This window comes from Microcebus murinus, chromosome 13 (assembly GCF_040939455.1).
Source record: "Microcebus murinus isolate Inina chromosome 13, M.murinus_Inina_mat1.0, whole genome shotgun sequence".
Taxonomy (NCBI): domain Eukaryota; kingdom Metazoa; phylum Chordata; class Mammalia; order Primates; family Cheirogaleidae; genus Microcebus; species Microcebus murinus.
In genome coordinates this window covers 68,903,205-68,924,615 of record NC_134116.1, presented here as the reverse complement: position 1 = coordinate 68,924,615, position 21,411 = coordinate 68,903,205, and the positions used below count along the sequence as shown (strand labels likewise).

Sequence of the window (21,411 nt, the reverse complement as noted above, 5' to 3'; positions counted from 1 at the left end):
TTGTTAAACCATTTCCCTGTTTTTATTTAAAAATCATAGGGTTGTGCTTCTGTATAAAGTTTGTACATCTAGCAATGTAAAATACTGACACATTAAAAAACAAAAATGAAGTAGAAACTCAATCCTTTTGATTCAAAGCTCTTGTGTTTAAAAAAAAATAATGCAAGACTCAGAATTTTGGAGTGGTTGGCGTGCCTCTCTTCATTTTACTTTTTGACTGGCTGCCTGTATGCCGATGACGATGTAGTTGAGCTGTTTGTGCTGCTGCTGCTGCCATAGCCATTTGATGCTGCAAGAATCGCAACTGCTGCAAAAAGGAAGGAAAAAAATATCAAGTTATGTTAAATGCAGGTAGGCGTGGAAAGGTGCTTTTCCTGAGAGTGATGAAAACAACAAAACTGAAAGGGAGAAAGCACCAAGATAACAAAAAGGGACTATACCACATTGAGACAATGCACAGTCAAACAGCACCAGTGGCACAGAAGCCTGCTGAGGGCTCTAAAAATGATTCTTGGCAAACTTCAAAATGTCTGTTACTTTGCCCTGCCAGTCTATACTGCAGTAACTCAGCAACTTCAGTTACCATTTTGTTGTATAATGATAGTTTCTAGCAATATAAAACCAACCTGAATATCAAGATAGTCAACTATGTTATGCTGACTTTCCTTCCTAAAATACTGGTATAACATTTTCCTAAATAAACAGGTATGACAGTTACTAATAGGAACTCTTTTCTTCAGTACAATATTAGATAACAATTGGCACTTACAACTGTCTATTTCAAAATATACTGCAAGCTAGAAAAGTATGTTAATGTGCCACCAGCACTTCATGAAAGATTTTAAATTAGGAAAAGAGTATGGCTTAAATGTACAAAATATATTCAGTGCTCCAAGTTGACTGGCTAAAATGTCAAGACTGTTAAATAAAATTTGCTAAATTATTTACCAATTACTGTATAGTTTTAAAAGACAGTAATATAAAACTAAAGCAAGGTATTCTGAGGTACTTTTGGAGCTGAGTATCTTTAAAAATGTAATCAGAGTGAAGTTGCTGGATTACTTGTATCTGTTGCTGCTGCTGTTGAAAGGCAGAGGAGAGCTGGAATCTCTGCTGAGGAAGGCTTTGCTCAGGTCTGTTCTCGGCAGAGCCAAGCTGAGACAACACTACAGAGAGGAGAAGGGGAAAGCAGGCCAGTCAAAAAGTTTGAAGGCTACCAGGGTTAGAAAAGGACAACACAGAAAATGAAATAATAGAAAAGTTAGCAGTATGATTAATCTTAAGTATCAAATCATAGACATTTCAGAATAAATTTAGTAGTCTCCTGTTAGTTGATGGAACTTTCTGGACAAGGAAAGGGAAGGGAGTGCAGGTGTGCCAAAGCACTATCCCTTCCTGCCTTCTCTTACATTTCAATGATATTTGATACTGGTGCTATTTTGTTTAGTTTCTTTTAAACATAAGAGTACATTATTAAATTATAACCAACAAAGTAGGAAAAGGGGGATGAGAAATCTATCATAACGAGAAAACTGGTAGACAACTGTCTTAAAGATGTTCCAATGAATATGAGACTATGCTATTAACAAGAAAGGTGGTGAACTGAAACTGCATTATTATTTTTAGAGCTGAGTAAGAAGATAGTAATCAGTCCAACACTCAATTTACAGATAAACACATTTAAGGCCTACATGGTTTAAGTGACACTGACTCAAAGTAATCAGTGGCAAATTTGTTCCTAACATTCTCATCACTTTTCAGCCTAAAGTTTTTTCCACTAACACTACAGGTATTTTAGGAAATTTATAACTTGTGTGGTAAAGGTATATAATTGTAAATTTACATTTGGAAATTCACAGGCCTAAATTATTACTTTTTGTAAGAATTACTTATTTCCAAAATAAAGACCTTGATTATTCTGTTCTAAAGGACTCCTAAATTCAGATACTGGAAGTTGTATAGGAATTCTAAAGCCATTATAGTAAGCCTGCAGTGATGATAATGTCAAAATATTAGAACACAATCACTCATTCGATCTTCAAACTCTATCATAGCTTTCTTATACATATGTCTTACTGGTTTTAATTATGAAGTTAGAATTATTGTCTTCAATTAACAGGATAATCACTAAAGGTAACTCTGACTCACAAATCTGCTGAAGTGGTGAATAGTAATTAGTTTAATCTCATTTTTTTCAAATGACAAAAGTGGCTTACCGTTATACTACTGACCATTAAGATTTGTCATTTATATGACTACAAGCTACCAGACTGAGACAAAAGATTCTGCAATCTAGAAAAATGTAGCCTCAATAACCCAGGAAAACTGTAAAGTTATTAAGATAACTAAGACAACTATTAGCAAATATCGAAAACAGCCTTGGTACCTTCCTAGGAAGTTGGATAATTATGTAAAATTTTGCCAGTAAACTTTAACATGAGGAAAAAACATGCTGTAAATATATGTAATCAGAGCTCTTTTAATTAATCAACTGTCAATGAAAAAAATCTCAAGATAGTCATGTTAACAGTTCACACATTAAATATAACTTTTTCCTGATTACTGCCTGCAAGGGAAGGAAAAGAAAACTTTTAAGTGCTGAAATCCCAAATTGATTACATATTTTCAGTAAAATCAGCAGATGAAGTTATGAAAATACCTACCAGCTGCCTGTGACTGCATAAAACTCCCTACTCCAGTAAGGTTAATAACAGCAGCTTGCTGAGCAGATAAGGTCTGTTCTTGACTGGTTGAACCTTGTTCAGAACCCTGAATAAAAAGATTAATAATGACTTATACAAAAAGGAAAAACAATTTTGAGCTGGTGAAAAGAAATTAGAATTTTTTTCCGTATAAGAAAAATCAATATTAGACTAGGTCTTATAAAAAGAATAAGGGGAAAACTTCAAAGGTATTTAAAATAAGCAAAAATAAATTTACTATTTGCTGTATTAATCTCTGAAGTTTTTAAAAAACCTCATTAAAACAGTTGTTTAAAGCTTAAAATATCCTTTGTAACAGAAACACTGTACTGGAACTTCTAGCCAGCAAAGTAAAGAAAAGGCATAGAGATTGTAAAAGAAAAAACAAAATTGTCCTTATCTGCAAATGGCACAACTGTCTACGCAGGAAATCCTGAGGAATCTACAAAAAAGGTCCTAAAACTAGTAAGTTTTGTAGGATTGCAAAATACAGGATGAACACAAAAATCAATACTATATACTAATAACAAACATGTGGAAACAAAAATAATACCATTCACAATGGCTAAAAAAATCCCCACCTCAGGTATAAATCTTTATTTATTCATTTTTTGAGACAGACTCTCATTCTGTTGCCCCAGTTAGAGTGCTGTGACATCAGCCTAGCTCACAGAAACCTCAAACTCCTGGGCTCAAGCAATCTTTCTGTCTCAGCCTCCCGAATAGCTGGGACTACAGGCATGTGCCACCATGCCCGGCTAATTTTTTTTTTCTATTTCTGGTAGAGATGGGGTCTTTCTCTTGCTCAGGCTGGTCTCGAACTCCTGAGCTCAAATGATCTGCCCACCTCAGCCTCCCAAAGTCCTAGGATTACAGGTGTGAGCCACCATGCCCTGCCTCAAGTATAAATCTAACAAAACATATATAGGACTTGTATGCCAAAAACTATAAAACATTTATTTTGGCTTAGAGACATACTGTTTTCATGGACCGGAAGACTCATGTAATAAAGATGGCAATTCTCCCGCAAACTGACCAATAAGTTTAACTCCTTTAAACATTCTAGCAAGGTGTTTTGTAGATGATTCTAAAATTTATATGGAAAAGTAAAGGATCTAGACTAGCTACAACAATTTTGAAAAAGAATGAAGTGGAGAAGACACAGACATAGTTTACTACATAAACTACAGTGATCACAACAGTGACAGAACAGAGAACTCAAAAACAGCCCCACAAAAATAGAGCCAACTGACTTTTGAAAGGTGCAAAAGTAATTCAATTGAGGAAGAATAACTTTTTCAACAATTGGTGTTGGAGCAATTGGATATTCATAGGCAACAAACAAACAAACAACAACAACAACAAAAACCAAACTTGGACCTGTAATTCTCTTATACAAAAATTAACTGACAATGGATCAAGATTTAAAATAGGAAACTATCAAACTTTGAGAAGAAAACATGAGAAAATCTTTGTGACCTAGGGCTAGGTAAAGAGTTCCTGGATGTGACACTTAAAGCACATTCCATTTAGAAACAAACTATTAACTTGGATATTATTAAAATTAAAAACTTTGCTCTGCAAAAGACATTCTAAAATAATGTCTGAAATAACATTTAAGTATATAATGCAAGCCAAACATTTCAAAATTTATATTTATCTTAAGGGGACCCCACTGGGTGTAGAAGGAAATTGCACCAAAGAGCACAGAGCTGACAGTAAGAAGACATCTTAAGGCCGGGCGCGGTGGCTCACGCCTGTAATCCTAGCTCTCTGGGAGGCCGAGGCGCGCGGATTGCTCAAGGTCAGGAGTTCAAAACCAGCCTGAGCAAAAGCGAGACCCCGTCTCTACTATAAATAGAAAGAAATTAATTGGCCAACTGATATGTATATAAAAAATTAGCTGGGCATGGTGGCGCATGCCTGTAGTCCCAGCTACTCGGGAGGCTGAGGCAGAAGGATCGCTCGAGCCCAGGAGTTTGAGGTTGCTGTGAGGAGCTAGGCTGACGCCACGGCACTCACTCTAGCCTGGACAACAAAGCGAGACTCTGTCTCAAAAAAAAAAAAAAAAAAAAAAGAAGACATCTTAAACTTGAAACCCAGTTTATGAAATGAATAGAAAACAGCAGAACACATCACCTCCATAATAAAAGCTATCATATAACAATCCCAAAATGCAAAAAAAAAATCCCGGCTAATACTATTTTCCTCCCTAAAAACATCCTATAAACCTAAAGAAGATTGTAAGACATCACCACCAATGGAATTAACTAATCACAAACAAGCTGTAATAATGACTAAACACCCTGAATAAGAAATACAAACACTAAGAAATAAAAAGACTAAAACCAAAAGGATGGAAAAAGGTGTATGAAGCTAACATTAATCAAAAGAAGCAAGAACTACTTATAATATTAGATATAAATAACGGTCATTTATTAATGATTAAAGAGTCAATTAAACAAGGACATGACAATCCTAAACGTGTGTGCACCTAAAAATACAGCCTCAAAAAGTAACCTTCAGCAAAACTGATAGAACCAAAAGGATAGGTAGAAATTTCCAGTTTGGGTTAAAGAACTGAACACTTTGGAACATGTAAAAAGAAAGTCAGTGTAGACTACAGAAGACCTAAACACTTCCAGTTAATAACTTGATCTAATATAAGCAATACTGAGAAGGAAAATGTGTAACAATAAATGTTTATTTTAGGAAAAAACAACCTCAATCCAATAATCTAAGCTTCCACTTTACTGTAATCCAAGAAAATGCTCCAGAAATCAAGACAACCAAAATCTACACATTAAAAGGACTCACAGGAAAGATCAATTCTGACACATATCTCAGTGAAAATATTAGACTTCAAAGATAAACTTTCAGGGCCTCTAAGCAAAATGATTAAATAAACTTACAAGAGCAAGATAATTAGACTGGCATCAGATTTATCAAAAACATACAAAGCAAGTCAATACTAGGAAGCATTTTCAATAAATTTAAAGAGACCAAAAACTATAGAAGACAACAATGAAAAAGCTTCATGACACTGGATTTGGCAATGATCTTCAATATTATACCAAAAGCACAGGCAATAAAAGTAACAACAGATAAAATGGACTATATCAAAATTAAAAACTTTTGTGCAGGCTGGGCGCAGTGGCTCACGCCTGTAATCCTAGCACTCTGGGAGGGCGAGGCAGGTGGATTGCTCAAGGTCAGGAGTTCAAAACCAGCCTGAGCAAGAGCGAGATTCTGTCTCTACTATAAATAGAAAGAAATTAATTGGCCAACTAATATATATAGAAAAAATTAGCCGGGCATGGTGGTGCATGCCTTATAGTCCCAGCTACTCGGGAGGCTGAGGCAGCAGGATTGCTTGAGCCCAGGAGTTTGAGGTTGCTGTAAGGTAGGCTGACGCCACAGCACTCACTCTAGCCTGGGCAACAAAGCGAGACTCTGTCTCAAAGAAAAAAACCCATAACAACCTTTTGTGCAAAGGACACGATCAAAAGAGTGAAAAGGCAACCCATGAATGAGAGAAAATATATACAAATCATGTATCTGATATATATATATATATATATAATATATGAAGAACTACAATTCAACAATGATAAAATAACCTGATTAAAATGGGCAAAGGACCTGAACAGACTTTTCTCTAAAGAAGATATACAAATGGCAAAGAAGCATATGAAAAGATTGCATCACTAATCATTAAGGAAATGCATATTATTACCTTACAACCATTAGGATAACTGCTATAAAAAAATAAATAAATAAAAATGCCCTGAACAACCACCACCACTACAAAATAAAATGCTGGCAAGGATATGGACAAATCCCTTTGTGCGCTGTTGGGGTGGGAATGATGTAAAATGGCATAGCCACTAGGGAAAACAGTATGGTGCTTCTTAAAAAATTAAAAATAGAATTACCACGTGACTCAGCCATCCAATTTCTGGGTATATATCCAAAAGAACTAAAAATAGGGTCTCAAAGAGATAACATTATTCATAATAGCCAAAAGATGGAAGCCACATAAGTATTCATCAATACATGAATGGATAAATAAAATATGGTATATATGAATATTAGCATTAAAAAGGAATAAGATTCTGACACATACTATAACATGGATGAACCTTGTTTTGTTTTACGCTAAGCAACAAAAAGGACAAATAAGCCAGACACAAAAGGATAAAAAAAATATATGATTTCACTTATATGAGGTATCTTGAATAGTCAAACTCATAGAAACATAAAGTAGAATGGTGGTTGCCAGTAGGTGAGAAGAAGGGGAAATGGGAAATTGTTAGGTATTGGATATAGAGTGTCAGGTTTGCAAGATGAAATAGTTCTAGAAATCTGTTGTGCAACAATGTGAATATACTTAACGCTACTGAACTACACACTTAAAAATGGTTTAAATGGGCCGGACACGATGGCTCATGCCTGTAATCCTAGCACTACGGGAGGCCGAGGCGGGAGCATCACTCAAGGTCAGGAGTTTGAGACCAGCCTGAGCAAGAGTGAGAACCTCCGCCCCCCCTACTAAAAATAGAAAGAAATTAGCTGGATAACTAAAAATATATATAGAAAAAAATTAGCTGGGTATGGTGGCACATGCCTGTAGTCCCAGCTACTCAGGAGACTAAGGCAGTATAGGATCACTTGAGCCTGGGAGTTTGAGGTTTCTGTGAGCTAGGCCTACACTACGGCACTCTAGCCCGGGCAAGAGAATGAGACTCTGTCTCAAAAAAAAAAAAGGCTAAAATTATATGTTTATGTATATTTTTGCAGTTAAAATTTTTTTTCAATTTGAAAGAAAGCAAATCAAGAATTTTATATCAAGCCAAACAATCCTTAATGTGTTACGAATAAAAAAAAATAGTTCTGAATGTGCCTTTCCGGAACAATCTACCAAAGGATGAGCTTTTTCCAACTAAGACTTGACCAGGAAATCTTGGGCAAAGGGATTAATGATGAACATTTCATATAATTTAAGTGTGAGCTAGAGAAACTCTGGGGGTGGGACCCAGAAATCAGTACTTTTTAGTTTCCCAGATGCTTCCAAAGTGTAGCCAAGGTTTAGAAACACTTGTAGTTCCTTCTTCTACTTTAATTTACTACAGCTTATTCAATTTCATTCTGTTTGGCAGTGTACAAGTATTTGTTTTCATCTGTGTTCCCACTGCCCTATGATGTCATAACAGAGACATCGCTATTCCAATACCAACAAAATCCTATAAACAGAAAGATAATGACTGTATAGAAAATACATGGGCCATTGGGGCAGAAAGACCTGGGTTTGAATCCCTGGCTTGGCTGTTCACTGTGTGGCTATTAGCAAGACTCATTTATCTGAATCAATTCCTACTATGCAAGATGCAGGCAACATCCTCTTTTCACTATGACTGTTTTACTATAAATAGGCACCCAATAAGTGAGAGTTACTACTGCTAACAAAGAAAAACATTACAGGAAATGTTTGTTCCAATAAATTAAACAAAACCAGTCAAAATATGCTTGGACTATACAAAAAAATGTAAATCCTATGGCAAAAGCATGTGGAAGGCTAGAAAACTCATACCTGCTCCCCAGGCTGTTGAGGACTAGAAGTTGTGGGCTGCTGAGGTTGCTGTGGTGTGAACTGAGACAGCTGCTGTTGCTGTTGCTGCAGGGTGTTAAAAATGAGTGAACCACCTGGAAGCTATTAAGAATTTCAACAAGAATTAACCAATTAACCATTATTTTTATATGAAATATTTAAATTTCTTTATTCCACAAATACTTTTAGAGCATTTACCATGTGTTGGGTATTATTCTAGTCACTAAGGAAATAGATAAACAAAATCTAAAACATACTGCCTGCCCTTTAAAAAATATCTATTTAGAAACAATTTTTAAGTACGATTACTTTGGCCTCCCAAATGTTAGTACTCTCAAACATCGATCTTTCTGCTTCAATAGTTTAATAGCTATCCAGATTTACATACTATTTTTTATTTCACTCTTCTTACATATTAATACAAAAGAGCATTAAATGCATTAGAAAGTAAAAACAAAAAGCTTGGGAATGAGAAATGTGTATTAAGAAAACCTATCCTCCAAAATTTGTTATAACTTTGCTAAAAATCTAGAAATGCATGAATTTCTATATAACATAGTGAGGAATTCTGAAGCTGAAAAGAAAGTGCATTAGATGTCTATATTTAGTTTAGAGACTATAATCTGTTCTGTCATTCTGAATCTAAATTGAATCAAATTAAAGAAAAAAATGTTTAAGAAGCATCCAAGAATTTCAGGTTAATAATTAAAACAATGCTTTCCAAATGAACCAGAAAACTAACAGCTTTTTCATTTTAAGTTATAGAGAGTTAAGTTATACTTCAACCTTCTTAGGAGAATGTCCAAGAAAATACCAGCTACACAGCTTAGATCCATATAGGCATCTTTGGGTCAAAATATCTACATTTTGCACAAATCACTGTTAAGTAAATTTAGACAGAGCACAGATCAATTGTCCCTTCTTCAATCAGTGGATAGTAAATGTAGAAAAATATAATAAATTCACAAGGTGGCCTTGTCCGTATCCCTTATTATCAGTGCTAAGACTGATCCTTGAGAGAAATTCCAACAGTAATATGTAAGAAAATAGGCTAAATAAACCAATGTGATTTGCAGTCTTACCCATATTACAAGTATATTGTTCTGCAATTACAGTCCATGGATACTGACACTGTTTGCATCTTGCATAAGAAATAAGTTTTAAGTGTTAGCTGATTTAAGTGAGTTAAGTGAATCTCAATTGCTATTCCTAAATACCAGGTTAGTTGATCTATTTGGTTCTCAACAATACATAGTTCTATCATTTCATGTCTTCCGATCTTTACATTCATGCCTATCTTTAAATACTCTATATAATTCCATCCATTTTCCAAACAACTACCTTAATATGTTATTCTTTCTTTTAATTAAAGGACTTAGCACACAACCCAGAATATGGAAAATTTATGTTATAAAATCTCCATCTTCTACCTCTATGAATATGTTGACATTGATAATATATATAAGAAAAGCAAAGCCTCATTGTTAGATACACACTATAATCCAACAAGCATTTACTGAATGATTATTAGGTGCCTGCCACTATGTTAAGAAATCATACTTTCCTCAGGAAAAGAATACATATTTATTTTTAAAATCTCCATTCAAGCATAAAATCTGCAAGTTAACAGTGTTTACATAAAATTATCTGTTGGGAGAGCAATTATTTTATAAGTATATCCACTATTACTATGGCAGGCAAGTATCCTCCTTAGAGGGTGTCAATTCTCCCCAGTGGAACAGCTAATTGATTAGGTAGGAATGCTAGAGCCAATGAAAGTGTGGTATATAGAATGCTGATTATTCCTCCATATCCACCTGACCACATAAGGGTAGAAACAGTAACCATACTCTTAGAAGACTCTGAACATAACTTAAAATTTCAAATGCTGATATATACAGATATACATTTTTTAGAAAAAAAAATCAAAGTATAACAACTTTAATCAAAAGCAGTGTTTCAGGTTTACCTGGAGTAGATTTAAGGGTCTGAGACTTGAAGTATTTTTTAAACCAAATGGAACACCTGTTAAATAAAACTCATGGTTATAACAGAATTGAAACTTTATACATATGAAAATAGCTTACACTTAGTATATTTATGTACATTTTATGTACTCTCTGCACAGAGATGCTTATTTTCCATACTTTTAAAATATCTTAAAAACAATAAACCATTTTCTTCAATATTTATCAATATTGAGATTTTACTCAAAGATGTGGAGCACCAGATGTACATTGTATTCTGTATCTCAGAAACTGAGACTTCTTTTTACTATTTTGACTGCTGGCTGAATAAAGAATAAGCTAGAATTATTAGGACACCATGAATATAATAAAACTCATTGTTGTGTAAATACATTTCAAGTACTGGCATCTATTTACATTTCTCAGCACTACATAGTATACTATAATAATACCTCTAAAAAGTGGTGTGTTCTATGCTTTTTTGCTTAACTACAAATGCCAATATTCAGAATGCTATAGAATATTGAATTTTATGTGTAAAGATCAAAATCCAAAGTCAGGAAACGGTGCTCTGTTAATTTTGACCTTATTCCTAAAAATCTGTGATGTAACAGAGCATATCGTAAAGCTGGGGGTGAAAAACTTTTTCAGTAAAGCCCCAGAATGTAGGCTGTGTGTGCCACAGGGGATGGGAACCTGAGGCCTTGGGGCTACATGTAGCCTTGTGGATCCTTGAGTGCAGCCTTTTGATTGAATCAAATTTTATAGAACACATCCTTTTAATAAAGGGATTTGTTTTGTGAAGCTTGGATTTGGTTGAGGGGCCACACTTAGGGATCTCGAGGGTCACACGTGGCCTTGAGGCTGCAGGTTCCCCATCCTGCTGGGTGACCCTGGTCTTAAAGTACATTTTCCTCATTAACAAAATGCATATCCAGTCCTCGCCATCAGATAATTTTATTGAAAGAAAAAGATGTGAGGCAAGAAATTCACATGTGAAACTACTGAAGCCTTGTTTAAAAAACTGAAAAATATGATCAGATTGAAATATGATGAAATTGTTATTCCTCTTAGGAAAAATTCTTCTAAAAAAATGGCTCAACTCCCTTTTAAAGTATTAATAGATGACAACTGAATGATGCTTTCTGGCTTACCAAAGGCACTTCTATACTTCATTTATTTCTCTTAAGCACCAACTGAAGATATTTTTACTCTCATTTGAGAGCAAATGAAACTGAAGGGAGAAAAATTAACTAACTTCTCCAAGGCCCCACAGTTTATAACTAAAGCCATGTATAACTGGTACAAGTGGTAGAGTTATATATAAATGAAAATAACCTAAATTCAAGATTTTATTCTATTTCCAGGGCTTTTGCCAACAGAGTACATTTAACATTTATGCTTGTTAAAATAACATTAGCTAGAAGTAGGAAATCATAATATGTTAACATGTTTCATGATATTCTTTGGGTTCTTTCTTATAATTTATAGATACTTTTTTGTTTGTTTTTATTTGTTTCTTTGAAGGGAGGCCTCACAGTCACCTAGGCTGAAGTGCAATGAGATCACAGTTCACTGCAGCCTCGAAATCTTGGGACCCAGGACTACAAGTGCATACCACTATGCCTGGCTAATTTTTATGGTCTTATATTTTGTAGACAGGGCCTCATTATGTTGCCTAGGCTGGTCTCAAATGCCTGGTGTCTAGCAATCCTCCCACTTCAGCCTTCCAAAGTCTTGAGATTATAGGCATGAACCATTGTCCAGAGCCCATAGAAAGTTTTTGATAATTTTTTCTTATTATGTTGTTTTTCCTGTTTAATTTTTCCTCAGTAGTAAGAAATTGAATTGTTCCAAGATATTACAATGTATTCTTTTAAAGAGCATAAAAAAAAAATAGCAAAGTGGTTACTATTTTATAATAATGCTTATCATGTCTCAGGCACAGTAAGCAAATCATCTGCATTTATTCATTAAATTCTCATTACTCTGAGTTATTATCACTATCTCCATTTTATTTCAAGAAAATGAAGCACAAAGGGAACTTTACCAAGATTACACAAATAGTGAGTTGCACAACTGGTATTCAAACTAACGTAATCTGGGTCTAGAATCTAGGCTTTTAACTGCCACGCTGCGTTGCCTCTCCGGCATGATGTACATTTTTAAAATACATTTATTTTCCCTGGAACATGACTACACTGACAACAATAAGGCTACCAAAATTAATTTTATTACAGTGTTTGGAAAGGAAAAGATAATTTGCATAGACTCACAGGCTTACCAAGTTTCTTCACAGAAGCTGACTGCTAGATGGTTTTTGATTCAAATATCAGAATTTTAAAGGCTTTTGAAATTAAATACCTGGGATATAATACTTCATGAAATAATGACATTAAATGCTGTTAGTAATATCCTTAAAATAACATTTTTACTTTAGAATGTACTTTACTTTTTTAGAGGCTATTATTTCCAACATTCTGACCTGCTTGAGAAGCTGCCTGCATCGCACTGGGCAATGCATTTGGTAGCAGACCTCCTGAGGGCAGAAGTCCACTCAGGTTTATTCCTGCAGGAGTTATGGCACCAGTGTTACAGCCCAGCATGGGGTTTGAACCACTCATCAAAGCCTGGGCCCCACTGTAGGAGAATAAAACAAAGCATTAAACTTCCACCGTAAAAGGAAAAATCAGTAACACAATTCCTTGGATTAAAAACAAACTACTGAGCAAACACAATTAGTTATTTCTGCCTTAACTATCAATTTCAAGGCTCAGTTTCATTTTTTTTTTTTTTTTTTGAGACAGAGTCTCGCTTTGTTGTCCAGGCTAGAGTGAGTGCTGTGGCATCAGCCTAACTCACAGCAACCTCAAACTCCTGGGCTCAAGCGATCCTTCTGTCTCAGCCTCCCGAGTAGCTGGGACTACAGGCATGCGCCACCATGCCCGGCTAATTTTTTTATATACATATCAGTTGGCCAATTAATTTCTTTCTATTTATAGTAGAGACAGGGTCTCGCTCTTGCTCAGGCTGGTTTTGAACTCCTGACCTTGAGCAATCCGCCCGCCTCGGCCTCCCAGAGAGCTAGGATTACAGGCGTGAGCCACCGCGCCCGGCCTCTCAGTTTCATTTTAATGCCAAAAAGTGACAGCAAGGTTGGCTAAAATGAAGTACTGAGTATTTATTTATCAAAGTTTAAAATGTAATTTGGGAAAGTAAAGTGTTAACCAAAGAAGATGGTAACAGAGAGTAAACAGAAAAATCCAAGCTGCCGTCAATGTGAAGTATCATCTCAGTGCACTTAATAGATGTGTTATATAAAATCACAACATATATGTCAAGCAGCTTCTGTCCATATCTAAACTATTCTCTTTCAGTTTGCGTAACATGCAATTTGTTCTTAATTTTAAATAAGAATTTATTTATATTGGTGGGAATATCTTAAAAACAAACAAAAAAAATAGGACATCAATGCAAACTTACCAAACAGAGCCCACTACATTGATGAAGTTAAGTCCAGTAGAGTTTGCCATGACCTGGGTGGCCGTAGTTCCTGTAGTTATAGATGTTACCATGGTGGAAAGAGGAATGGTCGTTACAGGCATTGCCTGGCTCAGAGACCTTTGCTGCTGAGCAAACTGAGTTAACAAAGTGGGCTGAGGGGTGAAGCCTGAATCTTGGGGAGTAGGGGTGGCTGAAGGGGTACTAGGAGTTGAGCTCTGAGCATCAGGAGGGTGTGGGGTCGATGAAGGGGTTGGTGTAGGAGTAGATGGCTTAGGAGTTCCAGATCCTGCTCATTGAGAAAAATAAAAATTGCTAGTTTGTTATAAATGGCCAGTCCTTTTTCAAATAAGGTTAATGGAATCTTACTTAGCACTGACAATTTGTTCCAGTTTTTTTATAAGCAGTTAACTGCAAGTGTTAATTTCTACACATGATACATGAGTGTTGCTACACTCAATTACAATTAAGGATGCAGTATATCACCTAAAAATCCCATCAGAGATGCTATTACCGTAACAGGAAAATTATACATTTGTATTCTACCACAATACCCATTTAAAAGTTGGTTTCCTACATGCTACCTTTAGCCTAATAAGTTCATAAGTAATTCAAAGTAATTTGTTATTTACGATTTTACTAATTCAAGACTCCATTTAAAAATACTGCTTATTTAGTGTAACAGTCTGAGATAAACTATGAACATATTTAATAAATTACAAGTGCTTAACAATCATATTTGGCACCTAAATATACATCTTTAATTCCTAACACATCAAAGTTTATCCTGACAAACAATTTACAAAAAACAGTAATAAAGCAAATATTTGATAGATAATACTGCATCTTTAACAGTAACTGTGTACTTCTGTTTAAATGTAGAATGTATAGAAAATCTGTTGTGAATGAAGTATGCACAGTTTATCAATTTTTTTAAAAAAACAAAAACAAAAAACAAAAACCAAAAAAGTAAAACCAAAAGCTCTTGAGGTGTTTTCTTTTTTAGCTTTCATGTCCTGCAGAAAGAAAGGAAAGAAATGTGAATGTCCAGAAGCTGTCACTCAACCCTTACTTAAAGTAACAACTGTGTGCAGTAGATTACCATAATCCATACCCACAACATAAGAAGTGTGAATAAGACTTTCAGAAAATTTATATATTTTTCTTTGTGCAAAACAAGAAGGCAGAAAAATTACACCTTTTGAGCTATCAAGATGAAGATGTTTATATCTAATGCGAAGACCACCCTATCACTGTGCAGTGTACTAAAACTTTCAGCACACATTAGTTAACTACAAAAAATCTAAAAAACTGGAATGGTTTTTCCCCCGCATTGGTACCTAAAATATTCAGATATTCACTAATTTGAAGAACTTCTCCCCAACTAATGCTAGCATTCTTGTATAACTCTGCTTGATGTTTTTTTTAAAAAAGTATTCAGTAGTAAAAATTACATTTTAGTATCTTCAGAATAATGCTTTATGATCATCATCACATTTAGTAACTGACAACAATTTATAAAAGAGTGTAGGAGTGTTTTTGAAATACTGGTTTTCAGTTTATTGTATCACCACCTTGGAACTAGTTGGCTTCTTACATATACAAAGACAGGACCTGCAGCAACAACTCTTATGACATTTTTTTCGTATCAGCCACATAGTTTACATAAAATGTAAAATGATCCTAGGGTACACTGGGATAAAAAATATTTTGAAATCTTATTGCTACATGTAACTACCAGATTATTGTTTTAAGGAGATGTGTAGGTTGCAAGTCTATAAGAAAGGTATACACAGAGTGCATACATAGATACAGAAAAACAAGTACAATTACAATAAAGACATAATACATACAATCAACAAGAGCTCTGCCTGAAGCTTCTCGCAACTTATACATTTTGGGTACACAGTACATTCAGATTTCACTAATTCACAGGTCGAAAAAGCTGTCTTAAGAAACACTAATGCAAAAGCTTATGAGGACTGAATGAAGAATTTAAGTTATGACTCACTTTGTGATGAGCTGGCAGGTGACAGGGCAGCTGGAGAAAGCATGCTAACTTGACTGAGATCCACAGATGACTTCCGAGAAAGACTTGGTGGCTTGGAAGAAGGAGGAGGAGTTGGAGATTTAAGAAAGCTGCTTGCCTGTTGTGGCGTAAAATAGTTACCTAGAAGAAAAATGTAAGTTATTTTCTAGGTTATTATTCAAAATTCTATGAATTGCAGAAATGAAAATGGGGGCAAAGTTTTAAAAAGAGATTACTATTGTAAAATATCTCTTACTCTAGGTTATTAAAAATCTAAGAAATGTAATACCTGAGGAACTAGTTCCTGAGCTTGAGGGAAGTTTGATGGGTGGGGGTCGATGTTTTACTCCCTTCCCCAACACTGAAGACTGAACTGACACAGTCTCAGGCTGCTAAAAGACAGTGATATTAAGCATACTTGTTAAATACCACTATAATTCCCAGATGAAAACACATAATTTATAACTGCAAAACACTCTTAGTGGTAATAGACTGAATATTATTACAGAGGAACATAATTTCACGAGACCCTCAAAATATGTTACAGTAAATACAAAGGATGAGAAGATTTCTGAGTAATAGGGTAGGGAGAAAGAATTTGAGAGAGAAGGGCAGAGAGTAAGATGAATACAAAGTTTCCACCATTCTATGCCTATCTTTTCTAGGACTAGAACATGGGTGTTCATTATACTCTTCTACCTTGGTGGACGTTAAAAAATTTCCATTATAATAAGTTAATAATAAAAAAAGTTAAAAGTAAAAATAAGAATAAACAATACCCCCATCTCTCAAAAAATGATCCTTAACATTTCTCATATTCCTTCAGAAACAATTAGACACAAAAAAGTAACAGTAATAACACACTTCTGTTTCTTTCCCTGGAGAAAGCTGACTCAGACTGGCTGAGCCACTGGAGCTATGTGACATCTTGACTGGACATTTGGCTTCGTTCTGGACCAATTCCTGGTACTGATTAACTACCCTGAAATATTAAGGGAAAACAGGTAAGATTAGCTAACCCTGTTTTAAACACAAATTTATTATGTAAGAAATAATGACTCAACGAGAAAAAATGTCCCATCAATATTAACACAAAAATTTAAATTAGGCAATTTATGTTTAACACACATTTCTAACTTTTTCAATGACAAGCTAATGTTTAAAACATTTTGCTAGATAACAGCCTGAAGATATACTTTCAATATCTTATTTCTAATACAGAAATTTCATATTATTTAACCAATAAGCAGTCAAAGAAAATACTGCTTTTCTCTTACATTCTGATTAATGTATTACCTAGAAATCATCTTCCTTCACTACAGTAGATATGTCTAAGTTTTTACATTTAAAACTATATTTTAAGTATTATTATTATTATTATTTTGTTTTTTTAATTCTATGAAAAAATATCGTAGGTTATTAAGAACATAGGAAAAATGCATTTAGTCCCCCAAATCTCATTCTCTAAAAACCACCATCTTAATAGTTTGGTTATACACCCTTTCAAATATTTCCTCAGAATCAATAGGTTTTTCAAGTTGGAAGGAACCCTAAAGATTCTAATTTTACAGCTAAGGCCCATAAATATTAAATGGTGTATGTTTGACCAGTTAATGGCAAAACTAAAATCAAAGTTTTTTGACTCCTCATGGGTACCCTCTATGTTGTAGGAGTGAAAAAATTTTTAAATCCTTTCTGACCAAAAATAAAGATGCAAATATTTTTACCTCTCAGCATCAGTCTTTGATCCAATAATAAACCTAAAATGTTTTTTAAAAAAAGGAGGAGAGAAATATTAGGTAAGAGTTGTCTTAAGAAGCCCTAGAATTACTTTTAAAGTCCTCCATATTTCAGTCACAGTAATTTTATATATTGATATAAAAATCTACCAAGATATTATATAAAAAAATTTAAAAATACATTTAAACTTATGAAGCAATGATCAAGTTTTGCATGCATTATGAAATAAGCATGTGAATAATTTAGCAGATTTAACTTAAGGGAGATTATAGTTTGGCCAAAATTTATTTATCGAAATATAAATCTGAGCTGAAACTTACAAAGTGCTATATTCCCTTACAAGTGTTAGCCCTCCAGTAAATCACTGAAATACCCTGGTACAAGGCCTTGGCCTTCTTCTCACTTTAATCTTTGATTTTAGAAGTTATTATATATGTCTACATAACAGGAACTTAGAATGTATTTCAGACAAGGTTGATAGTTTACCACCAATTCAAATAAAATATCCCTACCAAATCTTTTTAAAGAGTTTGACATTTATATGACTCCTAACAGATTAAAATAGTGAGTTTGTTTATTTTTTAATTACCAATTTGAATGATCATCTGTGGAGGAGCTGAAATATAAAATGTAAAAAAAAAAAATTTGGTTAATGTAGCTCAAACTTTAACTTCAGAGTTTTTAAATAAAGTATTTTATAAATAGGGAAGAATGACTGGAAGATAACAAATGCAGCATTTTTGCAGCAACTCTGATATAAAGGCAAACATTTCAATTTGCTTTCTGTCAAGCAAGTTAATCAGTTTGCTTTTTGGACTGATTTTTTTTTTCATGAGAGAACCTATATTACCCTGTATTCTAGAAAAGTTAATAAATTTAAAATGACCAATGTATGTCTTTAAGTGAAAGATTTTTTAAAATATAAGTAATCAAAATACCTAATCTTTGTATACAAAAATAAAAACTGGTAATGTGCAAAAATTAGCTAAGGATTCCCTGACTGCTACTATTTCCTCTCATCGACTTTATTCTAGGTATGAGTGAGGTTACTCTTTAAATCTGAATTTCTACTACAGTTTCAATTAGTATTCTGTATAAGTAAAGGCTTTACAAATAATTTAATGTAAACCCTATTCCTGCCCTTTTCGGCTGAGCTCCTTTTTTTCCCCTTCTTTTCAAAACAGCATCAAATTGATTAGAAAACAAAACTAATAATAAAGCTAATAATAAAAACAAAATACTGATATTCTGTACTAAATACATATAACTCATATTTTTGGAAGATCAACTATATATATTTCTAGAGCCAATAACTACATTACACACTAAGTCTGTCTCCTTATACACAGTGGTGAAACACCAATGATCTCTTAACATTTATAGCAAACTTGCTTCCCATTTAAATATAATTGCCCAAATACTTCATGCTTCTAGAGAGGTTAAAGTCATAAATGCCATAAATATACCAACAAGGATATCACAGGAATATCCTTCAAAGCCAAGAATAAGAATAATTATATCATAGGGTTTTTTTAAAAAAGAAATTATATTTTAAATAACTCTTGGACAACATGGTATATTATTTAAGCTTATATAGGTACACTGCCAAATCTAATTGGTATGTTTACCAAATGAATGCCCAAAGGAAAATTTGTATTCGTTAATGGTTCCTCAATAGTTGCTAAGATAAATTCTGGCTGTCTGATTTTGTCAGTTAGAAGTATTTAACAGAACTCACTGTGATGGAGACATCTGGCTGTCACTTTCTTCATCTGCTTTACATGGCTGTATTTTACCATAGTAAAGTGGATCACCAAGTGACTGCAAGATGGTCAGCTTTGTTTTCTGATATTGGCTGCCAGCTTCACATTCAAATACATAATCATCTTTTACATCCTGAAAAAGACAGAGCATCCTAAATAAATACCTTCTCAAGTAAGCAAGCAATCAGCATTAGTAAAAGTATCTGACAGTACAAAGACACGGCCCTCAGGCTATAAAGATGTTTACAACTGCCTGAGAGAATAAAATACGGGATAGTTTTTTTAAATGTATACACACTAAACATGCATCTAATAAAGCATTAACATATACTATGAAGTATAAACATATGGAACAATATTAATATCTCATTAAATACATTATTATACATATTAATATATGTATTGGAAATCCTAATAGTAAACATTTATCGAACATTGTTCTCAGCACTCTACAAGTACTGCCTCATAATCTTCACCACATTGTGATGATCTGTACTGTTATTATTTCCACATTAGAGGTGAGGGAACTGAGCAGAGAGGTTAAGTGACTTTACTGGGGTCAAATAAGGAGCCAGCAGTCCATCCCCCAGCTGGTGCCCCTGACCTTCATGCTACCCCATCCCTTCATGCTACACCATCCCTTCATGCTCAGCAGAGCTATAGAGGATTCTTTTTCACATGGTACTTTTGAAGAGTTTCAGTAGTGCTCCCCCCCCTTTTTTATTTTAGCTAATCAAGCTTGAGAGAAATATAGAATTTCATACTGGAAATATGAATTGAAAATATTAAATAAGAGGATAAAATTTTCAAAATCAGATCTGTTTGTATTTGTCTGCTTCTGCTATCATACATAAAAAACATCTCTCATCATTTCAGTCCTAGGGGTCACCTAATTTAACATATTATGACTATTTCTCCCTTTAAAAGAAGTTACTATTATAATTAGGGAAACTTATACCAAACATCTCTGTTAAGAGACATCCTTAGAAGAATTTACTAATTTGAAACAGAAAACAAATCAGAAACAAATGGGAACCAATATGCAAACCAATATGCTGTTCTGCATTAAAATTGCTCTTTTAAAACAGAAACCATACTTTTATTTAAAAAAAAAAAGTTATTTCTTCTTATAATTCACAGAGCCCTCAGAAAATCCTTTTTAAAAAAGGTCCTAAACTAAGGCAATTGCACTTTATGTTTAACAATAAATTCAAATCCCAGATTAGAAACAGCATCATTAGAAACATCTTACATGGGCTGGCCAGACTGTTGGCTGTGAGTCATCAGATTTGATAGACTTTTCTACTTTAGCATATTTCTCCACCTAAACAATCAAATCAAGAGACACCAGATAAAATGGAATCAGTATGCTAACCAAAGAGAACAACATAAGTAACTCAACAATATACTTATTAGCACAAGAATTCTTGAATCACTTATATCACCAACTACGTATGCTTAAGTTTAAAACTCTTCTGATACGTTCAGTTAAAACAACTTTAAAATAGATAGCAGAGACTGGGACGGCTAAGGAGGAGGGGCAAGGATGAAGAGAAGCATGTTAAAATGGTACAGAGTAAGATAAAAGGAATAAATTCAAGGTTTGATAACAGAGAAGGATGACTACACTTTAAGAAATGAAATGCATTTGAGTGCCGGACACCCTGAACACCCTGATTTAATAATCACTACTACACACTATGTACATGTAAGAAAACTTCACATGTACCCCATAAATTTGCACAAATAAAAAAAATAATAATCCAAAAAAAACACCCCACATATTATTTGAAATTTAGGTTATTTGTATGTTTAGCTATAAGTAACACTATATTAAAACCATCCTTATACAAATATAGTTGTGTGCATCTTTAATTATTTCCCTAAAATATTAAGTCCTAGAAGTTCAAAAAAATAAAACAACTTTAATAATAAACAAAACTAACTAAATAAATGTAATAAACACGGCTGGCTTTTCTGGATGGTGCTTCTTTTTCCTCCCCATAAGCTGACATCACATTTGTCCTTTAGAGCTTTTCTGTTAGGAAAAGTAGAATGTCAGAGATACAAGAATCAAGATCTTTTCCTTTTGGCAAAGTTT

General features: G+C 34.0%; 1 protein-coding gene across 15 annotated transcripts in view; it reads right to left on the bottom strand.

The window, feature by feature from the left end:
• Nucleotides 1-146: 146 nt before the first annotated feature.
• SUPT20H (SPT20 homolog, SAGA complex component) overlaps nucleotides 147-21,411 on the bottom strand; it is a 42,770-nt gene continuing 21,505 nt past the window's right edge. For 7 of the 15 annotated variants that reach the window (XM_012748081.3, XM_012748080.3, XM_012748082.3 and 4 more), the window contains 14 exons: nucleotides 20,563-20,634; nucleotides 19,286-19,443; nucleotides 18,137-18,163; nucleotides 17,535-17,567; nucleotides 16,672-16,789; nucleotides 16,097-16,199; nucleotides 15,790-15,948; nucleotides 13,761-14,067; nucleotides 12,763-12,917; nucleotides 10,280-10,335; nucleotides 8,293-8,412; nucleotides 2,664-2,769; nucleotides 1,063-1,166; nucleotides 147-307 (listed from right to left, as the gene is read on the bottom strand). In XM_012748081.3, the coding sequence (XP_012603535.1) occupies nucleotides 170-307; nucleotides 1,063-1,166; nucleotides 2,664-2,769; nucleotides 8,293-8,412; nucleotides 10,280-10,335; nucleotides 12,763-12,917; nucleotides 13,761-14,067; nucleotides 15,790-15,948; nucleotides 16,097-16,199; nucleotides 16,672-16,789; nucleotides 17,535-17,567; nucleotides 18,137-18,163; nucleotides 19,286-19,443; nucleotides 20,563-20,634 (1,656 nt within the window). In that variant the 3' untranslated portion in view covers nucleotides 147-169. The remainder of the gene's footprint in view (nucleotides 308-1,062; nucleotides 1,167-2,663; nucleotides 2,770-8,292; nucleotides 8,413-10,279; nucleotides 10,336-12,762; nucleotides 12,918-13,760; nucleotides 14,068-15,789; nucleotides 15,949-16,096; nucleotides 16,200-16,671; nucleotides 16,790-17,534; nucleotides 17,568-18,136; nucleotides 18,164-19,285; nucleotides 19,444-20,562; nucleotides 20,635-21,411) is intronic. The other 8 variants (XM_012748091.3, XM_012748092.3, XM_012748088.2 and 5 more) reach the window with 5 other exon arrangements.